The 23,522-nt window shown below is 42.3% G+C and overlaps 1 protein-coding gene across 1 annotated transcript in view; it reads left to right on the top strand.

Moving 5' to 3' along the window:
• COG5 (component of oligomeric golgi complex 5) overlaps positions 1-23,522 on the top strand; it is a 585,636-nt gene that overhangs the window by 526,456 nt on the left and 35,658 nt on the right. Inside the window, 2 exon segments of the mRNA XM_029617284.1 lie at positions 945-1,021; positions 17,066-17,192. Coding sequence (XP_029473144.1) covers positions 945-1,021; positions 17,066-17,192 — 204 coding nt within the window.

Here is a 23,522-nt window from a genome sequence, read left to right as displayed (position 1 = left end):
ATTGTTTGAATATATCCAGTGAAGTTGGCACACGCAGCTTGAAAACTTAAAAATTTAACCAATAGCCGATTAGGTTTAAAGTTATCCAGCTACATGTAACCGGATAACCTTAGGCAGGTGTATTCAGCAGGACGTTTATCCTGCAGAATATCTGGGACAAGTTATCTGACTAAAGTATTGCTAGATATCTTGTCCACTGGCCATTTTATTGAATATTGGCCTTCCTCTCTCCCCCTCCCCCCAAAAAGCGGGGAGAAGCTTGCTTGCTATGGCGGTTACTACCCCAAACCAAATAAGCTGATACTTCACTTTCGATGCATATCCAGCATAGCTCTCTGCTTCAACAGCAGGGGAGAAATTCTGATACTACGTGCATATCCAGCATAGCTCTCTGCTTCAACGGCAGGGGAGAAAGTCTGATACTTCGTGCAAATCCAGCATAGCTCTCTGCTTCAATGGCAGGGGGGATGAAGAAAAGTGGATCTATATACAGACAACAACCAACAGGGACTGAGTCGCATAGTCTGGGTAGACAAATGGGCAAGGGTGTAGCTTGCTTATTGTGGCGGTTACTACCCCTAACTAATTAAGCTAGATATTACACTTAGATGCAGCTCCAACACTGCTCTTTGCATTAATGGTGGGGGTAGAAGGGAAATAGAACCAAAGGGTTACTAAGAGCCAAGAGTAACAGATAAGTATGAGAAAAAAAAAAGAGTGTGAAGCTTGCTGGGCAGACTGGATGGGCCGTTTGGTCTTCTGCCGTCATTTCTATGTTTCTATATGTTTCTATGTTTTGGTGCATAGAATGACTGTATCCTGAGGTTTATAAACATCTTTTTACTGTAATTATCTAAAATCTGTCCATTCAGATAGATGTTCTACTTTGTTATAAGGGGTCAACCTTCAGCCAATGGACTATTTTTGTTTTTTTTTAATTATAGATGGAATTGGCTATTGCCCCACTCTGCAGACGTGTGTCTGATCTAGGAAAGTCCTACAGATTATTGAGATCATTCAGGTATGTAACGCTGTCTAACAGAAGTGAAGATGAAATGATGCACATTCTTTGCCTTTTATTTGCTAATTCTTGGCTAATTCTTGGCTCCATGCTTTTTATTAATAATGTTATCCTGGTGAAGTCATAACACAGATTACCAGCATATTCTTTTTCTTCTGCTTTATAGTAAATAGAATTTGGTGATTTTTTTTTTTATTGCTTATGTCTGCCAAGTCATAGTGTGCTCTAATTCTATTAATCATTGTTTTAGGAGCCTAGTAGGGTTCTTTTCAAAGAGCAAGTGTAGTGGTGAAGAATAAAGTCCTTTTTTTGTACATTGTAAATAGATAGAAAATATAGAAATAACTTCTATTGGAGCAGTGATATTACGAGCTTATAAGCTCTGAGCATGCATTGTGTCAAAAATACTTTTTAAAAGTAATTTCCAATAAAATATTCTTTAAAATGGTGAGAAATTAAATCTTCTTTTCAGACTGGTATACATGAAATAAGCAAATTGTTTGCTATCTTACCCAAGCACTTTTCATCATATCAATTATACTTTTGTAAGGGTCCCAAAGGTTCAAATGACCATATGTCTCCATCAGGGGGTATATGTGTTAAGAGGAAAAGCATTATCTCCTACCCCTATGCCACCTCCTCTCCGACCTAGGCCTGAAATTCTTCCTATATGCAGATGACGTGCAGATCCTCATCCCGTTTCAAAGGTCCATAAGCGAACCTTTGCAACGCTGGGAATCCTGCCTTACCACCATAAGCGCCTTGCTATCTGAGCTCCACCTAGCTCTAAACACTTCAAAAACAGAATTGCTCGTTATCTCTAATCAGCCTGAACGTTTCACCCTCCCCACGCGACAAAACACTCCCCAGAATTCAACCACAGCCCTCTCTCAGCCCCAGTCTGTAAGAGACCTAGGAGTCTCCATAGATCAGCACCTAAGTTTTAAACCCCACATCAAAGCTCTCCTAAAGGGAGGTTTCTATAAGCTAAACATCCTAAAAAAACTCAAACCCCTCCTCCACACACACGATTTCCGCACAGTCATACAGACCACTATGCTCACGAAACTAGATTATTGTAACTCCCTGCTACTAGGACTTCCTGCCACCACCATCAAACCCCTGCAGATTCTACAAAATTCCATGGCGAGAATCATAACCGGTACACGTAAAAGGGACCACATCACCCCCATACTAAAGGACCTACATTGGCTGCCCATTTCCTTCCGCTCACAATACAAAACTCTCACCATCCTTCACAACTCCCTACATAAATACAATCACACCTGGCTCGATGAAATGCCTCGTTTCCACGCTTCTGACCGCCCTACAAGAACAACCCAGACAGGCACTCTCCACACCCCGTCCCTCAAATCAGCACATTCAACTTATACCAGAGGAAGAGCTTTCTCCGTCGCTGGCCCCACCCTCTGGAACTCCCTCCCCACCTTCCTACGCCAAGAGACATCCCTCCACATGTTCAAGAAAGGAGTCAAGACATGGCTTTTCCGACAGGCCTACCCCGACACTAACCAAACTTAATTTCTCCCCCCAGCTCCACCCGCCTGACCTTTCTCCCCCTGCTCCCACTCCTCTCAGCCCCCCCCTGCCCAGTCATCCACCCTTACTCCCCCTCCGCCCGACCCATCCCCATCCCCTCTCCCCCCCCCCCCCCTAGCCATCCCTAGATCCCTGGGCCTCCCGGCCGCCACCTTCTCCCCTAGTACTCCTCTCTCCATTTACACCTCCAGTTTCCCATTAAATAAACTATATCCTAGTGAATACCGTCGCCCAATTGATACGGCCGGTTTCCCAACACTTCCGTAGGACTACTTAAGTTAATAGTACCTGTACATACTTCAACTGTACATAGTCTCCCTCTTTTCTATTTTATATTTGTTTTATACTTCATCTAGCTATGCCTTTCCCCCTCCCGCTCCCCATCCCCCCTTTCCCACACCCCCCTACCCTCCCTCCCTCCCCATGCCCTGCCCCCCCTGCCTATCCTCCCCCACCTCTCCCTCCCCCTTCCTCCCCCCTTTTTGTTATTGCTCCTTTGGTTCATTTTGTATTCTGAATTTTGTTTCTGTTATTAATGTTATATTGTTATATTGTTTTATTGTATTTCCCGCCTGAGTTCTTTGTAAACCGGCATGATGTGTTTCACGAATGTCGGTAAATAAAAAGTTAATAAATAAATAAATATTGGACACACACCAATGGATGGTGTCTTGGGAATAGAGAAATAATAAAAATAGAGGCTCAGACTTGTACTAAGGTAGTTAGCAATTATGTTTTATTTTAGGGTTGTAATTCAAAGCCTTTAAATAAAAATTAAATTGTGGGAAAAAAAGAGGCCCAGAATGTTCAGGAGCCTCTTTACGGTTGTACCCTAGAGTTCCTGGAGGGAGCCTCTGGGTTTTTGTACTCTAGAGATAGCCTTGTGTTACCTGGTGGAAATAAGACACACAGTTACTGGCAAGTGTGTGTGTATATATATATATATATATATATATATATATATTCTGAAACAGGCAGTGATTATAAACATGCAATATATGCAGCAACAATATACTGATAAGCGGCATCATTGTGATTATGTAGGAACACTCGTGTTTGGTCAGATATATGTAAACGTTATCCCTACATAAACTAATAGCAGTAATATAACCCTAACAAAAACTTCCCACAGTTTTAAACAATGTAATTAGTAATGTAATGCAATAGCAAAACATCTAATAATAACTTAGCCTAGCTTGTAATCTGAATGTAACAAGAGCATATAGATATGTATACAGGGCCACTTATGAGAATGGCTCAGACAGAAAGGATATATACAAGAGTCACTTCTCTGACCAGTAATCCCCCCTGGCACCGAAAGCAATGTCTCTGGAAAAGATAGTCTCGATAGGGGATGGTTAACACACTGGACATAGGGGTCATCTTGAACAGGTCTTGGGGTTGTCGTTCAAGCTGTGCCAACGGTACGTCACTGTGATCTCCTTTTATGCTTCTTAGACCGGATCTGGCTTGATGCAGGTACAGTTCTATTTTCTTTGTTCTCTGCTACTCAGAGCCACCACCCCAATGAGTAAATACTGTGTGGGGGCGGGGGGCAAGAGAGAAATACATGGGTCCAGCAGCTACATGCTAGAAGTCCTGTACACTTGCTTATCATTTCTTACTAAGGCAGGAAAAATGATTCCTCCATTTTAAGCTAAAGTGACTACCTTCCCTTTTCTGAAGTACAGTATCTCTTAAAACTTAAAGAATTTCCTTCTAAAATATATTTAAAAGAAGTTTCTGTCATTTAGTTATAATATTTCAAGACATTCTCTAGCTACAGAGTCTCTTCCTACCTATCTAAGCTTGTGTTCAACTATACTATTCCTTAGACAAGCATTTACTCATTCTTTAACTTCCAATGTGTCTGTCAGGGACTTATCTTGTTGCAACAGAGGAGCTCAGCTGAAACAGTCATTTTTCAAAATAGCTGAAACTGTCACTAAAACTGTCATTTCAGCAACTGTTATTTTCTGGGGGCCTACATGTTGGCAGTTACATTTATAATGGTAATGATGCTGTTGTTTCCCTGATCAGGTCAGGTCATCGTATTTGTACTTCTCTCTCATTATTATGAGATAAAACTGTCCTTCTCACATAACACTAAATTTCTTCACATCCTCTCACCCTAAGACAGTTTTCAAATATTAAGCTTATGGAGCAGCCTGTATGGGGTTCCAGGAGGAATCTGGGAGGCATTCCTACAAAGAGGAACTGTAGGAGGCTCCATGCTGTGCTGGGGATTTATGCTTTATGAGTGATTTATGAAAGTTGAAGGGACATAAGGGGTTAGTGGGTGTCCAGTGTTTCTGAAACTGTGGAAAGTCTGCAATCAAGTGGAAAAAGGCAGCAGGACTTTTCCAGTTGGTGATTGGATCAAGAGCAAAGACAGAGGAGAATTTAAGGAATGATTAAGCCTCCAAGTTCTTACCCCTTGTTTGAATGTAACTTTGCCTCTTCCACATCATTTGCTTATTTATTCTAGTTGTCACTCCAGTTTTTACCCTGTTCGATGTAAACCGATCTGATATGGTTTTTATCATTCTTAATTCTATCCTCCTAGCTTTCAATGTACATTATCTATATTTATATTAACTATAATCCTCATGTATGCTAATTATAATTGTATTTAACTATGTTTTTATGTTAACCCATATGTACAGTATAACCCTGGTTTCCCACACCCTCTAATCCCACTCCCCCTCCTCCCTGCCCCCTCCTTTTTCATCCCCTCCCTTGTTTATTGTATCAGGTTCATTGTAAAGCCCTGTTGGCTATTTTATTGTTCTATGGAAACCGATGTGATGTTTTCCTAACGAATGTCGGTATACAAAACCTTCAAAATAAATAAGTAAAATAAATAAATCATGAAGGTCGGTATAGAAAAGTGTTAAATAAATAAATAAGGAAGAAAGGAGTAAACATCTTGTCCAGGGTGTCCTGCTCTATAATTTGTTCCTATTTCTGTATCTCAGAAGAGTTCACATAATTAGAGTCCAGGAGATTCAAGTACAAAGGGGAGTCCCAAAGAGTCAAAGATAAATTCCTGAAGTATCTAGAGTCCAGAGAAGCCTCTGCGTGTCTTTATTCTGTGCACATGGCTTTGTAAATGTGCTTCATGACAATCACAAGGACAAACTGTGTGTTCTGTCAACTGATCTGCAGCAATGTCGGTGATTTAACAATTGCTATGCATTTCCAAGGAGGAGAGAATAGAGTAAATTTCTCTCTCTAAGTCTTGCTGAGTACCTTAATGTGGTGACTTTGTTGGATAACATCTAGACTAAATCTCAGCAACTTGACCACTACTATTGAAGTATGAAAGGAAGGAAAATTCATGCTGGTCACACGTCACCCAGGATTTAAAAAATGCCCACCCTTAGCCTCAGCACTTGGACTAACAAAGGTGGTAGTGATAATCCAAACCCTTCAGATGAGGGTAATACCCACATCTGAAGGGTTTGGATTATCTGAAGGGTTTTGGATTATCTGAAGGGTTTTGTCTTCTCCTGCACTGGGTTCACCATGGTCTGGTGAACCCAGTGCAGACAGAAGCTAATGACATAATACATTTACATAGAGACCTGAAGATAAAAAGGCGATATTATATGCCACAAACTCTATATTTAAATCAAGAGAGTTTACAAAGAGATCATGTCAAAAACCCAACGGATCCAATTTAAGATCTCTAATTGGAAAAATCAAAGCAAAGGCGTACGTAAGTTATGATATCTTAAAACAGTTGAGGGCTGGTGCAGAAAGAGAGTGAGGTTTTGAGAGAGGTGCCGGAATAGCCAAGGACCACCAAAAGAGGTGTGCCAGACCAACTGGAGGTGAGAGACAAGTGAATGATGATTAGGGCTTCTGATTTTAGGTTTTAACTGATAAACCCGGATAAAACATCCCAATGCAAAAAATATATATCTTTTTTTTTTTATTTAACATCGGAAAAACACCACTTTCCCTAGTACTCTCTCAATCCTTCTTTCCCTACTCTGGATCCTTCTCTATGGGGTGATGTAATAAGACCACTGTGAAATCTGGGCTATTTTTCAGTGCGTATTTTCTTTTAGCATGCATGGCAAAAGCAGGCCCCTCCACAGGATGTAATAAGGAGATGGCATGCAAATGAGATGCACACAGAAAAATCTGCACAAAACAAATAGCTGCAAAGATATGCTCACTACAACGTTGTGCTGAAGGCCCTATGCAATAAATCCACATTAATATGGTGACCCGTGATTGACTCTCTGTTGAAAGCCTTTAAGTCAGTAGTGAGTTAGTAGTTTGGGAGTGGTTCTGAAGGTGGGTAGAGCAATGTCTAACCCCTTCATGATCCATCACCGACTGCATGTGAGCTATAATGGCGGGAACTGCAGCAGAGATTTGAAAGGGCTACAAAAAAGCAGTTAGCATTTCTAACATGTGCCTGTTCCCTCTCAGACCTCTCTTCTGGCTTCTGCCACTTAATTTTGCCTACACCTAAAAAAACCTGCATTAATGCCAGCACAGCTCTGTGCATTGCCCATGAATAGTTAATTGCCTCCTTTGTATGGCATTAGCATGGTCTCATGCTAAAGCAGCCGCGGCTTTTTCAGCAGGTTTGTGCATGCGTTTTTCCATGCTAACCGCGGTATTACATACATGCATAAGTTTCGCACAGGAAAATGCACATAATACCATGCTCAGAAACCAATGGCAGGTGTACAGCGGCCCCTTTTCTTTGTATCTTTTCCACACTAACATCTCCTCAACTGCACAATTGTATGGATTTCATTCAACTGGAACAGGTACCTAGCAATAGTACCTGTGATGGGAAAATACTGATTTTTAGTATCCCCAGGGAACCCCTAATTAGCTGGAAAATAAACATCTAAATTTACACAATTTATAAATAGAAGCCCTAACGATAATAATGCAACACAGTAGGGCAAGATGAATGAATATGAACCAGGAAGAAGAGTGAAGAGAACAGGCAAGAGCTGGCATTCAGTTCCTGGCCTATGTGGAGACAGATATGTGTGCTGGGGTCCAAGAGAGGGAAAGACCTCCCGAACTAAACCTGATATCCAAAGTAAATCTATTGCCCTCTTCTGTCAGATCATATAAAGATAACACATTTTTCAGGAAGCAACGTAAATCTATCTTTTTAATGCAAGCTTATGCTGGTAATTTGTGAAACACAACACAAATATTTTAGGAAAATTTTAAAACAGGATCTTTTTAAACAAGCTTATGGGGAATAATATGAAAAATGTTAAATACTGCAAAATCTTTGTGGTATGATAAGTTTATGTATGTTTTGCACTGTAATCCGCATAGATCAACAATGTTGGATATTGCGGATAATAAATGTAACAAATAACTAGTTACCATGCAATGTCCGTGAAGAAATATGTTACATTCTGTTTTTATGAATGTTTGTTTTTGTTATCCTCACAGATCAATGTGTAATTGGATTTTGTGGGTTACAAGTATATTAAATAAATAGAAAGCATGATAAATGAGATCAAGGCCATAATCTGCATAAGAAGATCTATTGCTATCACGGAAATAAATTGGGTACAATATGGTACAGCAAAAATCATTGCTGAGAGAGTCTTAGCAACTAGGATGCAAGGCCAGAAGAAAAGGCAAAAGGCAACTCTTTGGGGGAAAAGGTGTAGAGTAAAAAATGAAATCACTGAGTGCAGAGATGCCAATGATAAACAAGTACATTAAAGAACTGACCCCACCAAATATAATGAGAAAAATCCAAAACATCAAGCTGAAACATGCTGCACTAACCGAAGGAGACCTTAGATTCATATACTTGATAACAAATTGAAAATAACAGCAAAAGCACAATATGAGATTTGAAGGAAAAAAATTCATTTAGACATAACCCAAAGCAATTCTGCAGGGAACACGGAAAGAATATTAGTGCAATTAAAACACCACAAACCCAAACTGAAACAGAAAAGGTCTGGAGAAATGTATATGAACACAACAGGGAAGCAGAATGGCTGCCTAGCATACTGGAGAATATGAAAATAGCAAACACCAAAACTATGGAATGGCCCGCAGTAACAACAAAGGAGCTGGAAACCAGATTCAGAAGAGCTCCAAGTTTAAAGAACCCAGGCCTTGATGTGGTACCCAACGTTTAGCTGAAACATATAGCACCTCTTCATGAAAACCTGGAACACTGCAAAAATCAATTAATCAGACAGCCAGAATTAACTCTGCAATGGCTAATAACAGAAAAAACGTCTCTCCTGCCAAAGGGAGACCTAAGTAATACCCCCAAAAACTACTGGCCAATGGCTTGCCGATCCAGAAGCTGCTCACTGCAGATAGAATAAGCAGTCACATAGACTTTAATATATCCTGGCAACAGAACAGACGGGCAATGAAAAGGGACGTTAGGGATACAAATACCAGTGGATGTTGAATAAAAGCCTTCCTGGCTAGTTGTAAGAAAATGCAAAACCTTGCTGTAGCATGGACTGACAAAAAAAGAAAAAGCCTTTGATAGCATCCACTCCTTTGGATAACAAATTGACTTGAAATCCAGAGTGAACCCCAAGGTGATCAAATGCATCGTTTATCATGAAACTGTAACAGACCACACACCATCTGAATTATGAAGATGGACATTGTCATTCCTAACATTAATATGCAGCAAGGACTCTTTTAGGGAGATTCCTTTTCACCATTCCTATTTTGTTTGGCATGAAATCCTCTAAATGCTATTATGGCCTGGGCTATGGGTTTAGCCTTAATCTTAGAGACGCTAATGATCAACAGATAACATTCTTTGTGTGTTCACTGCCTGCAGATGACTTGAGCATCACTTAGCGGTATATCTCTGCTGCTCAGAGGACAGGATGACATTTGGCCTGGACGAATCTATTAAGGCGATCTTGCTTAAAGGGAAACCAAGTAAAACTGACAAACATCTCTTTTATTACCGTAGAAGAAATCTTAGTCATATATACTTTTGCCAAGGTGGGCATCAATTCTTCAATGAGAGGGCACCTGAATTAGATCTAGATCTAACACAATTTTTGGAATCATCAAGGGAATTAAAGATTAGTAAGAGAGGAACTTTGTTTATACAATGTGTATTTGCACAGGATAGAGAAATGATTCTAAGAGCTTTTTTTCGAAATAGGAAGTTACTTTTCCTGGGTCAATCTGTATGGATTTTCCCAGACATCACTCGTTCCACTCAAGACCGAAGGAAGTGTTTTCTAGCAATGCGTGACGAGGTAGTTGGTATGAGAGCCAAGTTTAGTCTTAGATTCCCATGTCAATGTGTAGTGAATAAGCAGGGTGTTAGAAATGTATACTTTGAACCTGATCAATTACGTAAATTTCTGGATTCAAGATCTGCGGTGAACCCAGGTTTAGAGTTATCTTGATTACGGTATAAGTAAGTGATAAGTAACACTGTCTCCTTCTAATCCTATTATTTTCCATTATTGAATTTATTTCCAATTACTGAATCGCTCCTATTAGGATTTGTCTTTTATTTCATTAATATTACATTGGAAGTTGTTGCAGATTAGTTTAGTTTACTTTGGTAAAGATTGCACAATTTGATTTGAAGTGTTAATCTGCACAATCCATATGTATTTTTCTTTAAATGTACCTGTATTAATGGTCAAAGCTTAATAAATAAATAATAAAAAAACAAAAAAAAAAACCATCTCTTTTAGTGTAGACCAGGGTTGGGCAATTCCGGTCCTCGAGGGCTGCAAACCAGTCGGGTTTTCAGGATATCCTTAATGAATATGCATGAGAGAGACCTGCATACACACTGCCTCAGTTGTATGCAAATCTATTTCATGCATATTCATTAGGGGTATCCTGAAAACCCGACTGGTTTGCAGCCCTCGAGGACCGGACTTGCCCACCCCTGGTGTAGACGGTAACATAAAAGCTCCTCCTCCCCCCTCCCCCCCCCAACCACACTCAGAGATGAGGAAAGGGGGGGGGTGCAAACTGGAGATTGAGAGATGGAAAAAGTACCCCAGCCATACACATCCACCCCTCTCCCCCACACTCAAACACCTCATCTACAGCACTCCCCACCCCCCACCCCCACACATAATGGGGGTGGGAGAGGTGGAGAGAGCTAAAAAGTGAGAGTGTGAGGGGGAAAGAGTATGCACACACCCCCCCCCGATCTCCCATCATCACCATCACCTTCCACTCCCTCCCCCCGCACAGGTGAGTAGAGGGAGAAAGAGTTACTCCTACCCATATACACACCCACACTGGGGGGGGGGGAAGGGGAGAAAGTGGAGAATACGAGGAGGAGGTGGAGACCATGTGGAGAGTGCAAAGGGGTGAGACCCCTCACCACACAAACACACATAAGGTTGAGAAAACAAGGACAAAATGGAGAGTGTAAGAGAGCAAAAGAATACCCCAGTCATACATAGACACATCACTTAGTCACCCCCCTCTCCACACCATCCCCACACCCCTTCTGATAGGGGGGCGAGCAGGGGCACAGCCCCTAGTAATAGCAGAAACGTTCTCCAAATCCATGCATCCTTTGTACTGTGTAAAGCATGTCTGAAGTGAAGAAGCTGTTCTTAATGAACCAATGCAGTCCTGATAACAGTATTTATCATATCTTAACATGATTTCAGGCTTCAATCAAAGGTAAGGCAAGAAAAGAGCAAAAGGACCTACAAAGTCCAATTTTGTTGCACAATTTTGAAACAGCACATCATTTGCCCAAGGATTCAATGGTCTGCATCCTAGGGAGAAAATAAAAGCTACACAGCAAAGACAGTGACTTTAAAAAAAATAAAACCGCTGTGGGACTTTTGTCCAGAAGTGCTGCATTTAAAGATTGGACAAATGTCTCTCAGTGCTTTGTGCACATGTTTTTACTTACTGTACATGGATTCTTCTGCGGAATTATTTTTCCTTAAAATTTAAAGCTTTGAGCAAAAGATGCACTCTTTCTAAACTGTGCGAGCAAATGGATTTTGCAGGCTGTTTGCACTTTTTTGCCTGAAACTTGAATCTGGCCAGAAGTTTGTTTAGGAATACATGTTAGGGATGGGTGAACTAGTTCAAATTTAGACCCATTCTGCTTCCGGTTCAGATTTAGCCTTCGTGAACCTCAGACCCATGGTTGACCTGCTTTCCTCAACGTGACCATGTCGAGGCTTTCTAAAGGATCTTGACGCTCCAACACAGACTTTCAGATTTTTATTTCCCAATTCATACATCAGACTTGGGTTAAGCTGGTGCTACATTCTGACCCGCATTCATTATCCTGAGTCGGATGTGACCCCCAAGAATTAATAATCAGCGTTGCAAACAATCCAGCCACTCATCTGTGATATATTTACTGTACCTGCAGATTTATTTATTTCTAACATGTTCAAACTGCTTTTCTGTAGCAAGGATCAAAGCGGTGTACACTGTACAAACAAGTAAAGCAGAACAATAATAGCCAAAAGCAACTAAAATACAATAAGAGCATATTTACAACATTCCATGAACAGTTAAACATAACTAAATGGACCTGAGCAGGTGCAAGTGTTTGCATGTCTTTAGTTTTCTTGACCCTCTCTTTGCCCTTCTGAAAGCAAGTTTCAGTTCGCCTGCAGAAGTGCAGAGTCCACGATATTTCTTACCTCTGGACTTTGCACCAGTTTTTGGACAGAAAACGTTCCCTTTGCACCTGCTTTTTATGCAGGTGCTTTTGCCATGTCGGTACGCCAGTGCTTTTGAAAATGTAAAAGAGTTGGAAGTCCCCACCAGGGGACATTTTCAAAGTCTCCATTTCTGTGCATAAATTTCTCCTTGGAAATGGGTTTAGAAAATTTCCCTCCCTGTATTAAAAAAAAAATATATATATATATATATATATATATATATATATATTTTGCTTAAGGTAAACTTCAGTGGTAAGGAGGCATTTCAGTGGATCGAATTGGGATAATTGTGAGTTTTAAATACTCCCCAGTAGATGTAATACTAAAATACAGCACTCTGAACCCTCAAAAGGAAAATGTAACTTACAGCATGTTTTCTTTATTTGGGGCTGAGCATACTCCAAGGGGATTTTTGCTTCCTCCTCCAAGATCCTGCCGATCCTCTCAGGAAGCCGTGTGTGAGGCTTTGCTAGGGGTTAGAGGGCAGCCAAGGGTAGGCCTGTTATTTGTTTTATTAAATTTTTGACCGGCAGTTCCCTTCCGTTACTTTGTGCATCCAGCTCAGTTGGCCTGAGCCGCTGTTAGCTTATGGTGCCGTGAGCCTTCATTTGTAATTACCTGGGGTATTTTCTCCAATTTTATAGCCTTTTCTCAACAAACTTAGCCCAGTCATTGCATCGACAGTCCTCAGCCCGTGGCCACGCACCAGCCTCCTTTCGGAAACCTGCAGTCATGATCCCTAAGTCCGGCCAGAAGCATTTACCCAGCTAACACAGAAGTTAGCCAGCTAAATTAATATTTGAGTACATATTCAGCTGAATTCTAGCCGGCTAATAAGTTAGGTGCTTAGAGTTTAGCTGAATAAGTTGGGGCATCTGGGGGCATGACTGGGAAGAGTTGAATTAGCTGGCTAAGTCTGGTCGGGCTAAAGAGCTAAAGTTATACGTCTATAGTTAGCTGTCTAACTTTAAGAAGGCCAGCAGCTACACTATTGAATATACCTCCAAAATTAGCTGGATATGTTTATCCAACCAATCCCTAGATTCATCAGAATGCTGTAATATTGCAGGCCTAATGCCCACAATAAGGAAAAGGGGCATGTTTAGGGTAATTTTTAGAATTACCACACCACGCGGTAACATAGCGCTTCACATAGGTAGTATCACATGATAGTCTCTCTCTCAGCGCAAGATACAATCTATAAAGCCTTTTCTATATTCAACTATTTATATGCCTATAGGAGGGACGGCTAACAGCTCGAGGTGAGGTGTTGGTGGTGGTTTTGCGTTTAGGGGCCAGTTTTTCATGCACAGTTAGATGTACGAACAGCACAGTACACCTCGGTGAAGATTTGACGTCATTTGGAGTGAGGAAAGTCTCAGAAATCTGACATTTCTACTATGTTCTCTCGCCCTAGCTTGATGGACTCTGTAACAAGGTACCATCAAGCTAGGGCGAGATAAATTAGTACAAAATTTCATCTTTGTGAGACTTTCCTCACTCCAAATAACGTCAAATCTTCACTGAGGTGTACTCTGCTGTTCATACGTGTCACTATGCATGAAAAGTTGGCCCCTAACCCACCACCTCACCTCGAGCTACTAGCTGCCCCTCCTATAGGCATATAAATAGTTGCATACTGTGAAGGCCTCCCCAGAGGCACACTCTCTCTTTCTCTCTCTCTCTTTCTCTCCCCCTCTCCCTCTCCCCCTCTCAAGCCCAGAAATGGCCGAAATGCAATTAAAAAAATTTATCGTGAATTGCATTACAATCGTTTCAGTCATATCGTACAGCTTAACACTAGGAAAAAAGGTGTAGTTATTTCCAGCATTAAAACAGTGCGATATCATGGTGCGATACTGCCCATTTTCATAAATCCTGCCCATTCTCAAAATTTGCATTCGCACCGTGCGCTAGTGCTATTATCGCATGCATTATGGCATTGACGCGTTATCGCTGTAACACATTTTGTTGAATGACCCTGTTACTTTGCTATCCGGACTCTAGCTGTCTCTATCACATGTTGGCTGATGCTCCCTCCTGCTACAGGAGCTGTGAACGTTGCCTTCGGAGCACCCCCATCCCCAGCTAACCAGGGGAATGGAAAGCCTGTCTCAGGAATCAAACCCGGGTCCTTCATGTTCAGTTTGAGCCGATTTTTTTCCAAAGGTGATAATCTGTTTAGACCAATTTTTCACCCTAATTTTAGGCTAATGAAAGAGCAACTCCAGAGCTGCGGATGCAGTGTTTCAAGACCTTCTGCCACTGCTGGAAGCCAGTGCAGGCCTAGGCAGATGCTGCATTTCAGTTTCTTGCCCCCACCTCCCCCAACATGTGAAAGCACTCGCTGATGTGAAGGTTTAAGTCCTGCATCCTCTCCCCGACAAGTCAAAGTGCCTGCTGTCCGGTGCTGCCAGTGCAGCATTCGAAGCTCTCCTGGCCCCGCACAAAAGCAGATGAGAGTGCTAGAGAGCACAAGAGCCACAGCAAGCATCCTACCAAAGAAGGAGCCAGAGTCAAAACCAGAAGTCAGGCAGAGGCAGACAGACAAACAAGGACTAGACACAGGGGACCAAAACAAGGCAGGAATCAGCAGGGCAAGACAGGACAAGGCACAGGGAGGCAGAAACCACCACAAGGGGCCTGGAGCCACCACCAGTAAGGATGGGGGAGGGGGAGAGAGGGAGATTCTTGGTCAGTGACTAATTTAGGATTTTGATGTCCCTAGGCACTGTTGGTGCTGATGATACCCTTTTTACCCACATCTCCTCCCCCCCACCCCCCACCCCCTACAAGGGACAATAGAGCAGAAGGTATAAGGCACAGGTTGGGGTTTTTTTTTTGTTTTGTTTTTTGCTCTCCTCTGTCTGCTTCAGGATTACCTCCTCCCCTCATGTCCCTAAATAACAAGAGGAGACGTGGGGTGGGATTAAGGAGCAGAGTGGCTTTTCTTTGCTTCCTGCTGTCTACTGTGGCTTCACCCTTCTCTTCTTGCTCTCTGTAGAGACCAGGAAGGGATGGGATGGACTAGGGAATAGAGCAGAGTTTGTCTCACCCCTCCCCTCCAGCAGGACGCGGAAGGCTGTTCTCTGATGAGTGAGATTCAGCACAACTGGGAGGCCCTGCTGCCCCTCCCAGACTTTTGCCGCCCTAGGCACAGGCCTAGTGTGCCTGTTGGGAAATCCAGGCCTATTCTTGGTGGGTATAACCAATCACACAGGGGCTCTATTCTCCCGTCACTGTACTGTATTATATTCTCTAAAATTATTTTTACAAAAGATATTTTTGGTTATATATGTGTATATTTTAAGGATAACACCCACTGTGTTGTCACCATAAGAAAACTTTAAAACATTCTTTAGTGAAATTTCAAAAAGAAAATATATTTTACTGACAATTCTTTTTTTTTTTTTTTTTTTTTTACCTTTACTAGAGTCTTTAAGAGTATAATCCCATCAACCCTGATAATAATCCTGGATAGATGTAAAAAAATCCCAACATGTACATGTTTCAAACAAACCGTCCTTCCTCAGGGGATGTGTAGCCTCTGTAAGTGCTGCAAAAACAGGTCCTTGCCATGCTCCTGCATTCCTTCAAACAGCCAAGCTTGATGTACCTTCTGTGTTCAAAGAAGACGCCAGGGAAGTTAAGCAAATTCTTGGTGGTGGCACTGAGAAAGAGCTACATTCTAGGCAGGGGTCAGAGATAGAGAGGGATAGGCTGCCGAGTGAGTGAGAGGGAGAAGCTGCTTAATATTGTTTTATAATCCAGACTTCTTTTTCTTTGTAACTCTGTTTATTTGAGTCATGTGCAACAGTATAAAATCAGTCAGGAAACAACAAAACCAACTGGAAAAACGAACAGAACCATTACAGAATATATCAGTGTACCCACATATTCTCAACTTAACTTGTTTTCAGTTTCTTCTCCCCCCATACATACTCACTACCGCATCAACACACAATTATAGTTCAGACTTCTGGCCACGTCACATGTAATTTCTAATTTTCCATAGTTAATGGTTACCCCTGTTCAATGTAAACCGATGTGATATCCCCATGAATGTTGGTATAGAAAAAGTTTCAAATAAATAAATAAATATTTACACAGAAAAATAGTCATTTCTTCCCACTGATTCTCCCCTGTTTTTGCTCTTCTTATTAAAAAAAAACAACCCCTGATAAATTTCTGAGGAAAATAGAGATCCCTATCTACAGTGTACAGAATTCTATAAAGCCACCAGTCTGGCTTATGTTTTGTTTTTGTTTTTTAAGTTCGTGAAGCTGAACTAACTCTTTTAAAATGATGACTCGGTGATGAATGATGCACATTGCTAAGCAGGAGGCCTGGCTCAAACTCTTTCCCTGGAATTGCTGCTGAAATAGTAACTTATGTGACAGGGTGGGGCTTAGCTAAATTTGCCTTACATGTAGGGTAAAACACAAAAAAATACTAATGGTTGCATGTAATTAGTTTCGTCACAGGAGCTGGATGGGAAGGGGCCTTGCAAGCAGTCACATTTAGGGAGATTATACAGAGCCTCCTTCAGACTTTCGCTGCCAGTGCATGTTGTCAGATTATTTATACATTTCTCCTTTATGTGACTTCAGAAGGCTGAATATGTCCCACATGGAGTTCAGATTTCCATGTGGTAAATTAATTTTCTAATGTATACTGAATTTGCATGAGTATTTGCAATATTCTGTTAAAAATATTATTAGACATGATGTAATGCAGTTTGGAGGGGCTTTTTCCCCAGCACCAAAGCTTTCACACTGAGAGAGTTAAGCGCATTCTGCTCTAATTATTCTAGACCACTCCTGTTCCAGACAAGCGAACATATTGCCAGCAGCCCCGCTGTTGGAGACATCATTCCGTTCAGCACGATCCTTCAGTTCTTTTTTACAAGAGCGCCACCTGAACTGAAATCTCCATACCAGGTAAAAATGAATCTGTCTCTGCAAGCTTTTTTTGTTCTTCTTCTCTTTAAATGTATCATGTTACTTGATCTTTTCTGTTGAATATAGCCAGAGATGTTAAATGCCAAAGAATCAAATGTAAAGGAAAATCTTGCAAATTGCAAAGTATAAAAATAAAAACTTTGCTCTCCAATTTTGTCTTCACTGGCAATTTGATGATCTTCTGATGCCTTGGGGCCAGTGCATTAAAGTGTGTTGCATCTAACGCAGTGTTAACACAGATTTAACATGCATTTATCACTATGTTAGACTTCACACATTGGGGTAGATTTTAAAAGGGTTATGTGCATAAGTTATGCGCGTAACCCTTTAAACACCCCCTCCCCCCCCCGCGCACGCCGCGGCTCGGCGGCACGTGCAAGCCCCGGGATGCATGTAAGTCCTGGGGCTTTGCTAGGGGGGCGTGTCGGGGGGCGGCGCAACATTTGGGGCATTCCGGGGGGCGTGGTTCCGGCCCGGGGGCGTTTCGGGGGCGTGGCAGAGGCCTCCAAAATCTCTCCCCGGCCGGGTAATCGCGCGGCAGCAACCGACTGGCGCGCACGAGTTAGGCAGGCGTAACTTTCGCGATAAAGGTAGGGGTGTGGGGTGTAGATAGGGCTGGGGGGGTGGGTTAGGTAGGGGAAGGGAGGGGAAGGTGGGGGGAGGCCAGAGGGAATGGGCAGCACGCGCAGGGCTCGGCGCGCGCAAGGTGCACCCCCTTGCACGCGAACAAAAGTATGCGCGGGCGTACTTTTCTAAAATCTACCCCATTGTGCGCTAATCTCTGCTAATGTTAAAGTGGACTAACATAATAGAAATATGAGCTGTGAAACATGTAAATATGTGCAAAGCAGCCTATTAATATTAACCTGTGATTAATGTAAATTACGTAAAGCCATGCAATTTACATTAACCTGTTGGTAAGGTAAAAACATATCCAGAGCCCTCTAAGATATAGTTACATTTTTACATTAGCATCCAATAACACAAGACCTGATGTGGGCTGCATTTGCCTCCAGTGGCTAATTCAAGGCCTTATCAGGCCGATACAGAAAGAAACGCGGGAGTGCGGGCAAGCACCTGCTCTCCCGGCGCGCGCACAGTAAAGAAAAATATGCTAATTAGGGCCCGCAGTAAAAGGAGGAGCTAGGGACATTAACGCGTCCCTAGCGCCTCCTTTTTGACAGGAGCGGCGGCTGTCAGCGGGTTTGACAGCCGAGGCTCAATTTTTCCGGCATCGGTTCTCAAGCCCGCTGACAGCCACGGGTTCGGAAACCAGACGCCGGCAAAATTGAATGTCCGATTTTCAAACCGCGGTCTGATTTAAACATTTTTTTTTTTATTATTTTAAATTATTTTTTACTTTTGGGACCTCCGACTTAATATCGCCATGATATTAAGTCAGAGGGTGTACAGAAAAGCAGTTGCCGGCAGAAATTAACGCTTACCTTTGGGTAGGTGCTAATTTCTGAAAGAAAATGTGCGGCTTGGCTACACATTTTACTTACTGAATCGTGCGGGAATAACTAATAGGGCCATCAACATGCATTTGCGGGCACTATTAGTTTCAGGGGGGTTAGCCACGCGTTTTCAACGCGCTATTACCCCTACTGTATTGGCCCGTATGTGATTTGCAGCGTCCAACCCCACTCCCTTGGCTGATCACTCTCCTCCCCTCCAGCAGAAGCAGGACCCCCACCCAGGTTGATTACCTTCAGGAGGAGGCTTCACTGGGCTACCAAAAGCTCTCTCTTCCATTCCTTCCACCCAGGCCATGAGACCCTTTTACTTACCCCATTGGCTGCTGTACCAAGTACTGTGGATAACAGAATGGCAGAGCTGGCAGGAATTGCTCTGTCCTGCTTCCATCAACCAATAACAGCAGCTGAAGAGGTAGGTAAGGGTAATCCTAGCCTGGAGGATGTGGGAGAAGTTCATGCAGCCTGGAGGGTGGGCGTGGTACTGCTGGGGTGGGGAGAGTGAGTGGCCTGATGGGGGGGGGGGGTCTGCAACTTTCAGGAGGAGGGGGCATTGCGGCCTTCATCGGGTCTTGAACTGCTGGCAGCAATAACACGTCAGAGTGATCAGGTGTTCAACACGTTGTTTTGTAGGAGATAACACCTACGTTAAAACTGACCGTTAATTTATGAGTTTAGTACACTTGACGACCTTGTTTTGACGAAAATGTAAAACTTTTCAAGAACAATAAAATAGTGTATGCATGGGTTTCCAATAACTTGCATTACAGATATCTCTAGCCCAATGCTGAAGGAGGCACATATAAATGTCAGGCAAGAAAGAGAACATAAAAGACAGATTATTTTGAGGTAGTAACTAGGCTAGAAAAAAGTTGATATCTTGGAAACTGAACTCTAGAGGTGTCTACAAAGATGAATAAAACATATTACTTTGGTTAGTGATAGGTACAAATGGTTTTATTGGCAATAAAACAGTCCTCCACTTGTTCTAGTTCACCATCAAAATAATTACATTGCCATTAATCAGAATGCCCTTACAACAAATAGGTATTAAGCTGTAAAATAAAAACAAAGATAAAATCTTTAAAAGAAGCTGCAAATGAACAGAAAAGAGACCTACCAAATATATTCTCGTGTATATGTTGAGAAATGTAAGTCTTAAAATTAATCTTAAAAAACAGGGTCGCCTTATCCATGGGGCAATGCTAGTTTCCTCCTCCCCCCCCCCCCCCCCAATAATTATTCTGATGAGTATCCCCAGTCATTCACTCCTTCCATCCCTACCCCATGGCTATCCCCGCTCATTCACTCCTTTCCTCTCTCCTCCTTCCAATCGCTGAACTCACCCGCTGCTAGCAGGACCACGGGATTTGCAGCTGTTCTGATGCGTCCTCCCCTGCCAGGGCCTGATTGATAGACTTAGAACCATGTGGTTCAACACTGGGATCCTGTGTGCGAGGAAGGTGGATGCATCTGTACAGCCGCAACTCCCATCGTCGCCCTGCTAGCGGCGGGTGAGTTAAGGGAGGGGGAGGGAGGGAAGGAGTGAATGAGCGGGGATAGCCATGGGGGAGGAAGGGAAGGAGTGAACTACTGGAGATAGCCATTGGGGGGGGGGGAGAGAAGGAGTGAACCACAAGGATAGACATAAGCACCCTAGGTTTTACCCTAGACATATCCACGGGTCACAGCAATTTTCTTACTTTGGTGGCCCAAATAATGCCCTCGACTTAACCACGAGATCGACTTATTCATAAGTGTATAGGGTTTTGTTTTGTTTTTTAAAGACCTCCATTCATGCTATCATGACTCAAGGCAGGTATTTTTGTACGATGCTTGTGTAAATTCTCTGTGTACATAGTCCAGCATTCAAAATCAGCTTCATGCAAAATAGTATTAAATATAAAACAGTAACTTTTCTTAAGTAGCAAAGAAAGCTCCTGCATTATTAGAAGCAGAAGATCTTATTCTACCCTATAGGTAGGATCTCTGGAGGCTAGAGTGGCAGACCGGAGGAGCTGAGGCAGACAGAGAGGTATATAGATGAGACCTTCAGGGACATAGTAGTCAAGTCCCAACTTCAGACTGGCAGCCCTGGTGCTGCCTTGGAGGAAGAAGGTCTCATGATTGTGGAGCATCAACCTGGTGCAGCAGGAAAGGATCCTGTAGCAAGGACCTGCTCTCCAGGTGGTGCATTGTCCTTTCGCACCAAGGATATCTCCCCAAGGCCTACTGCCCAGGAGGGAAGGGTTAGGTCGGCCATCATAGTTGGTGATTCGATTATTAGGAATGTAGACAGCTGGGTGGCTGGTGGGCATGAGGATCGCCTAGTAACATGCCTAACTGGTGCAAAGGTGGCAGACCTCATGCATCACCTAGATAGGATTTTAGGCAGTGCTGGGGAAGAGCCGGCTGTCGTGGTATATGTGGGTACCAACGACATAGGAAAATGTGGGAAGGAGGTTCTGGAAGCCAAATTTAGGCTCTTAGGTAGAAAGCTTAAATCCAGAACCTCCAGGGTTGCATTCTCTGAAATGCTCCCTGTTCCACGTGCAAGTCCCCAGACGCAGGCAGAGCTCCAGAGTCTCAATGCATGGATAAGACGATGGTGCAAGGAAGAGAGATTCAGTTTTGTAAGGAACTGGAGAACCTTTTGGGGAAGGGGGAGTCTCTTCCGAAGGGATGGGCTCCACCTTAACCAGGGTGGAACCAGACTGCTGGCGCTAACCTTTAAAAAGGATATAGAGCAGCTTTTAAACTGGAACAAAGGAGAAAGCCCACAGTCGCTCAGCAGCCCATGGTTCGGAGAGAGGTATCTTCAAAGGATACTAATGATGCATTAGAATTAGGGCATCCCGACAGTGAGGTTCCAATAATAAGAAAAGTAATCCAAGTGCCTGTAACTAAAAACTCACCTGAGCTAAAAAATTCTAACTTATCCCTATCAATTAAAAAGCAGAATGAAAATACAAACAAAAAACAAACTTTGAAATGTTTATATGCTAATGCCAGAAGACTAAGAGTTAAAATGGGAGAATTAGAATGTATAGCAGTGAATGATGACATAGACTTAATTGGCATCTCAGAGACATGGTGGAAGGAGGACAACCAATGGGACAGTGCTATACTAGGGTAAAAATTATATTGCAATGACAGAGAGGAGCACCCGGGAGGCGGTGTAGTGCTTTATGTCTGGGATGGCATAGAGTCCAACAGGATAAACATCCTGCATTAGACTAAATGCACAATTGAATCTTTATGGGTAGAAATCCCTTGTGTGTCGGGGAAGACTATAGTGATAGGAGTATACTACCATCCACCTGGTCAAGATGATGAGACGGACAGTGAAACGCTAAGAGAAACTAAGGAAGCTAATCAAACTGGTAGTGCAGTAATAATGGGAGATTTCAGTTACCCCAATATTGACTGGGTAAATGTATCATCGGTACATGCTAGAGATATAAAGTTCCTGGATGGAATAAATGACATTTTTATGGAGCAATTGGTTCAGGAACTGACAAGAGAGGGAGCAATTTTAGATCTAATTCTCAGTGGAGCACAGGATTTGGTGAGAGAGGTAACCATGGTGGGGCCGCTTGGCAATAGTGATCATAATATGATCAAATTTGAATTAATGACTTGAAGGGGGTCAGTAAGTAAATCCACAGCTCTCGTGCTAAACTTTCAAAAGGGAAACTTTGATAAAATGAGAAAAATTGTTAGAAAAAAACTGAAAGGATCAGCTACAACAGTAAAAAGTGTGTGGAAGAGGAATGGTGGTTATTAAAAAAAATACCATCCTAGAAGCACAGTCCAGTTGTATTCCACACATTTAAGAAAGGTGGAAAAGAAGGCAAAATGATTACTGGCATGGTTAAAAGGGGAGGTGAAAGAAGCTATTTTAGCCAAAAGATCTTCATTCAAAAATTGGAAGAAGGATCCAACAGAAGAAAATAGGATAATGCATAAGCGTTGGCAAGTTAAATGTAAGACATTGATAAGACAGGCTAAGAGAGAATTTGAAAAGAAGTTGGCCGCAGAGGCAAAAACTCACAGTAAAAACTTTTTAAAATATATCCGAAGCAGAAAGCCTATGAGGGAGTCAGTTGGACCATTAGATGATCGAGAGGTTAAAGGGGCACTTAGAGAAGATAAGGCCATCATGGAAAGATTACATGATTTTTTTGCTTCGGTGTTTACTGAAGAAGATGTTGGGGAGGTACCCGTACCGGAGAAGGTTTTCATGGGTAATGATTCAGATGGACTGAAACAAATCATGGTGATCCTAGAAGATGTGGTAGGCCTGATTGATAAACTAAAGAGTAGTAAATCACCTGGACCAGATGGTATACACCCCAGAGTTCTGAAGGAACTAAAAAAAAATTTCAGACCTGTTAGTAAAAATTTGTAACCTATCATTAAAATCATCCATTGTACCTGAAGACTGGAGGATAGCTAATGTAACCCCAATATTTAAAAAGGGCTCCAGGACCGATTCGGGAAACTACAGATCGGTTAGCCTGACTTCGGTGCCAGGAAAAATAATGGAAAGTGTTCTCAATATCAAAATCACAGAACATATAGAAAGACATGGTTTAATGGAACAAAGTCAGCATGGCTTTACCCAAGGCAAGTCTTGCCTCACAAATCTGCTTCACTTTTTTGAAGGAGTTAATAAACATGTGGATAAAGGTGAACTGGTAGATGGTAGTGTACTTGGATTTTCAGAAGGCGTTTGACAAAGTTCATCATGAGAGGCTTCTAGGAAAAGTAGGGATAGGTGGCTTCTAGGAAAAGTAGGGATAGGTGGTGATGTCCTTTCGTGGATTACAAA

Source organism: Rhinatrema bivittatum, chromosome 9 (genome assembly GCF_901001135.1).
Source record: "Rhinatrema bivittatum chromosome 9, aRhiBiv1.1, whole genome shotgun sequence".
NCBI lineage: Eukaryota > Metazoa > Chordata > Amphibia > Gymnophiona > Rhinatrematidae > Rhinatrema > Rhinatrema bivittatum.
The sequence above is the reverse complement of the archived record's forward strand: the minus strand, read 5'-3'. Positions and strand labels throughout refer to the sequence as shown.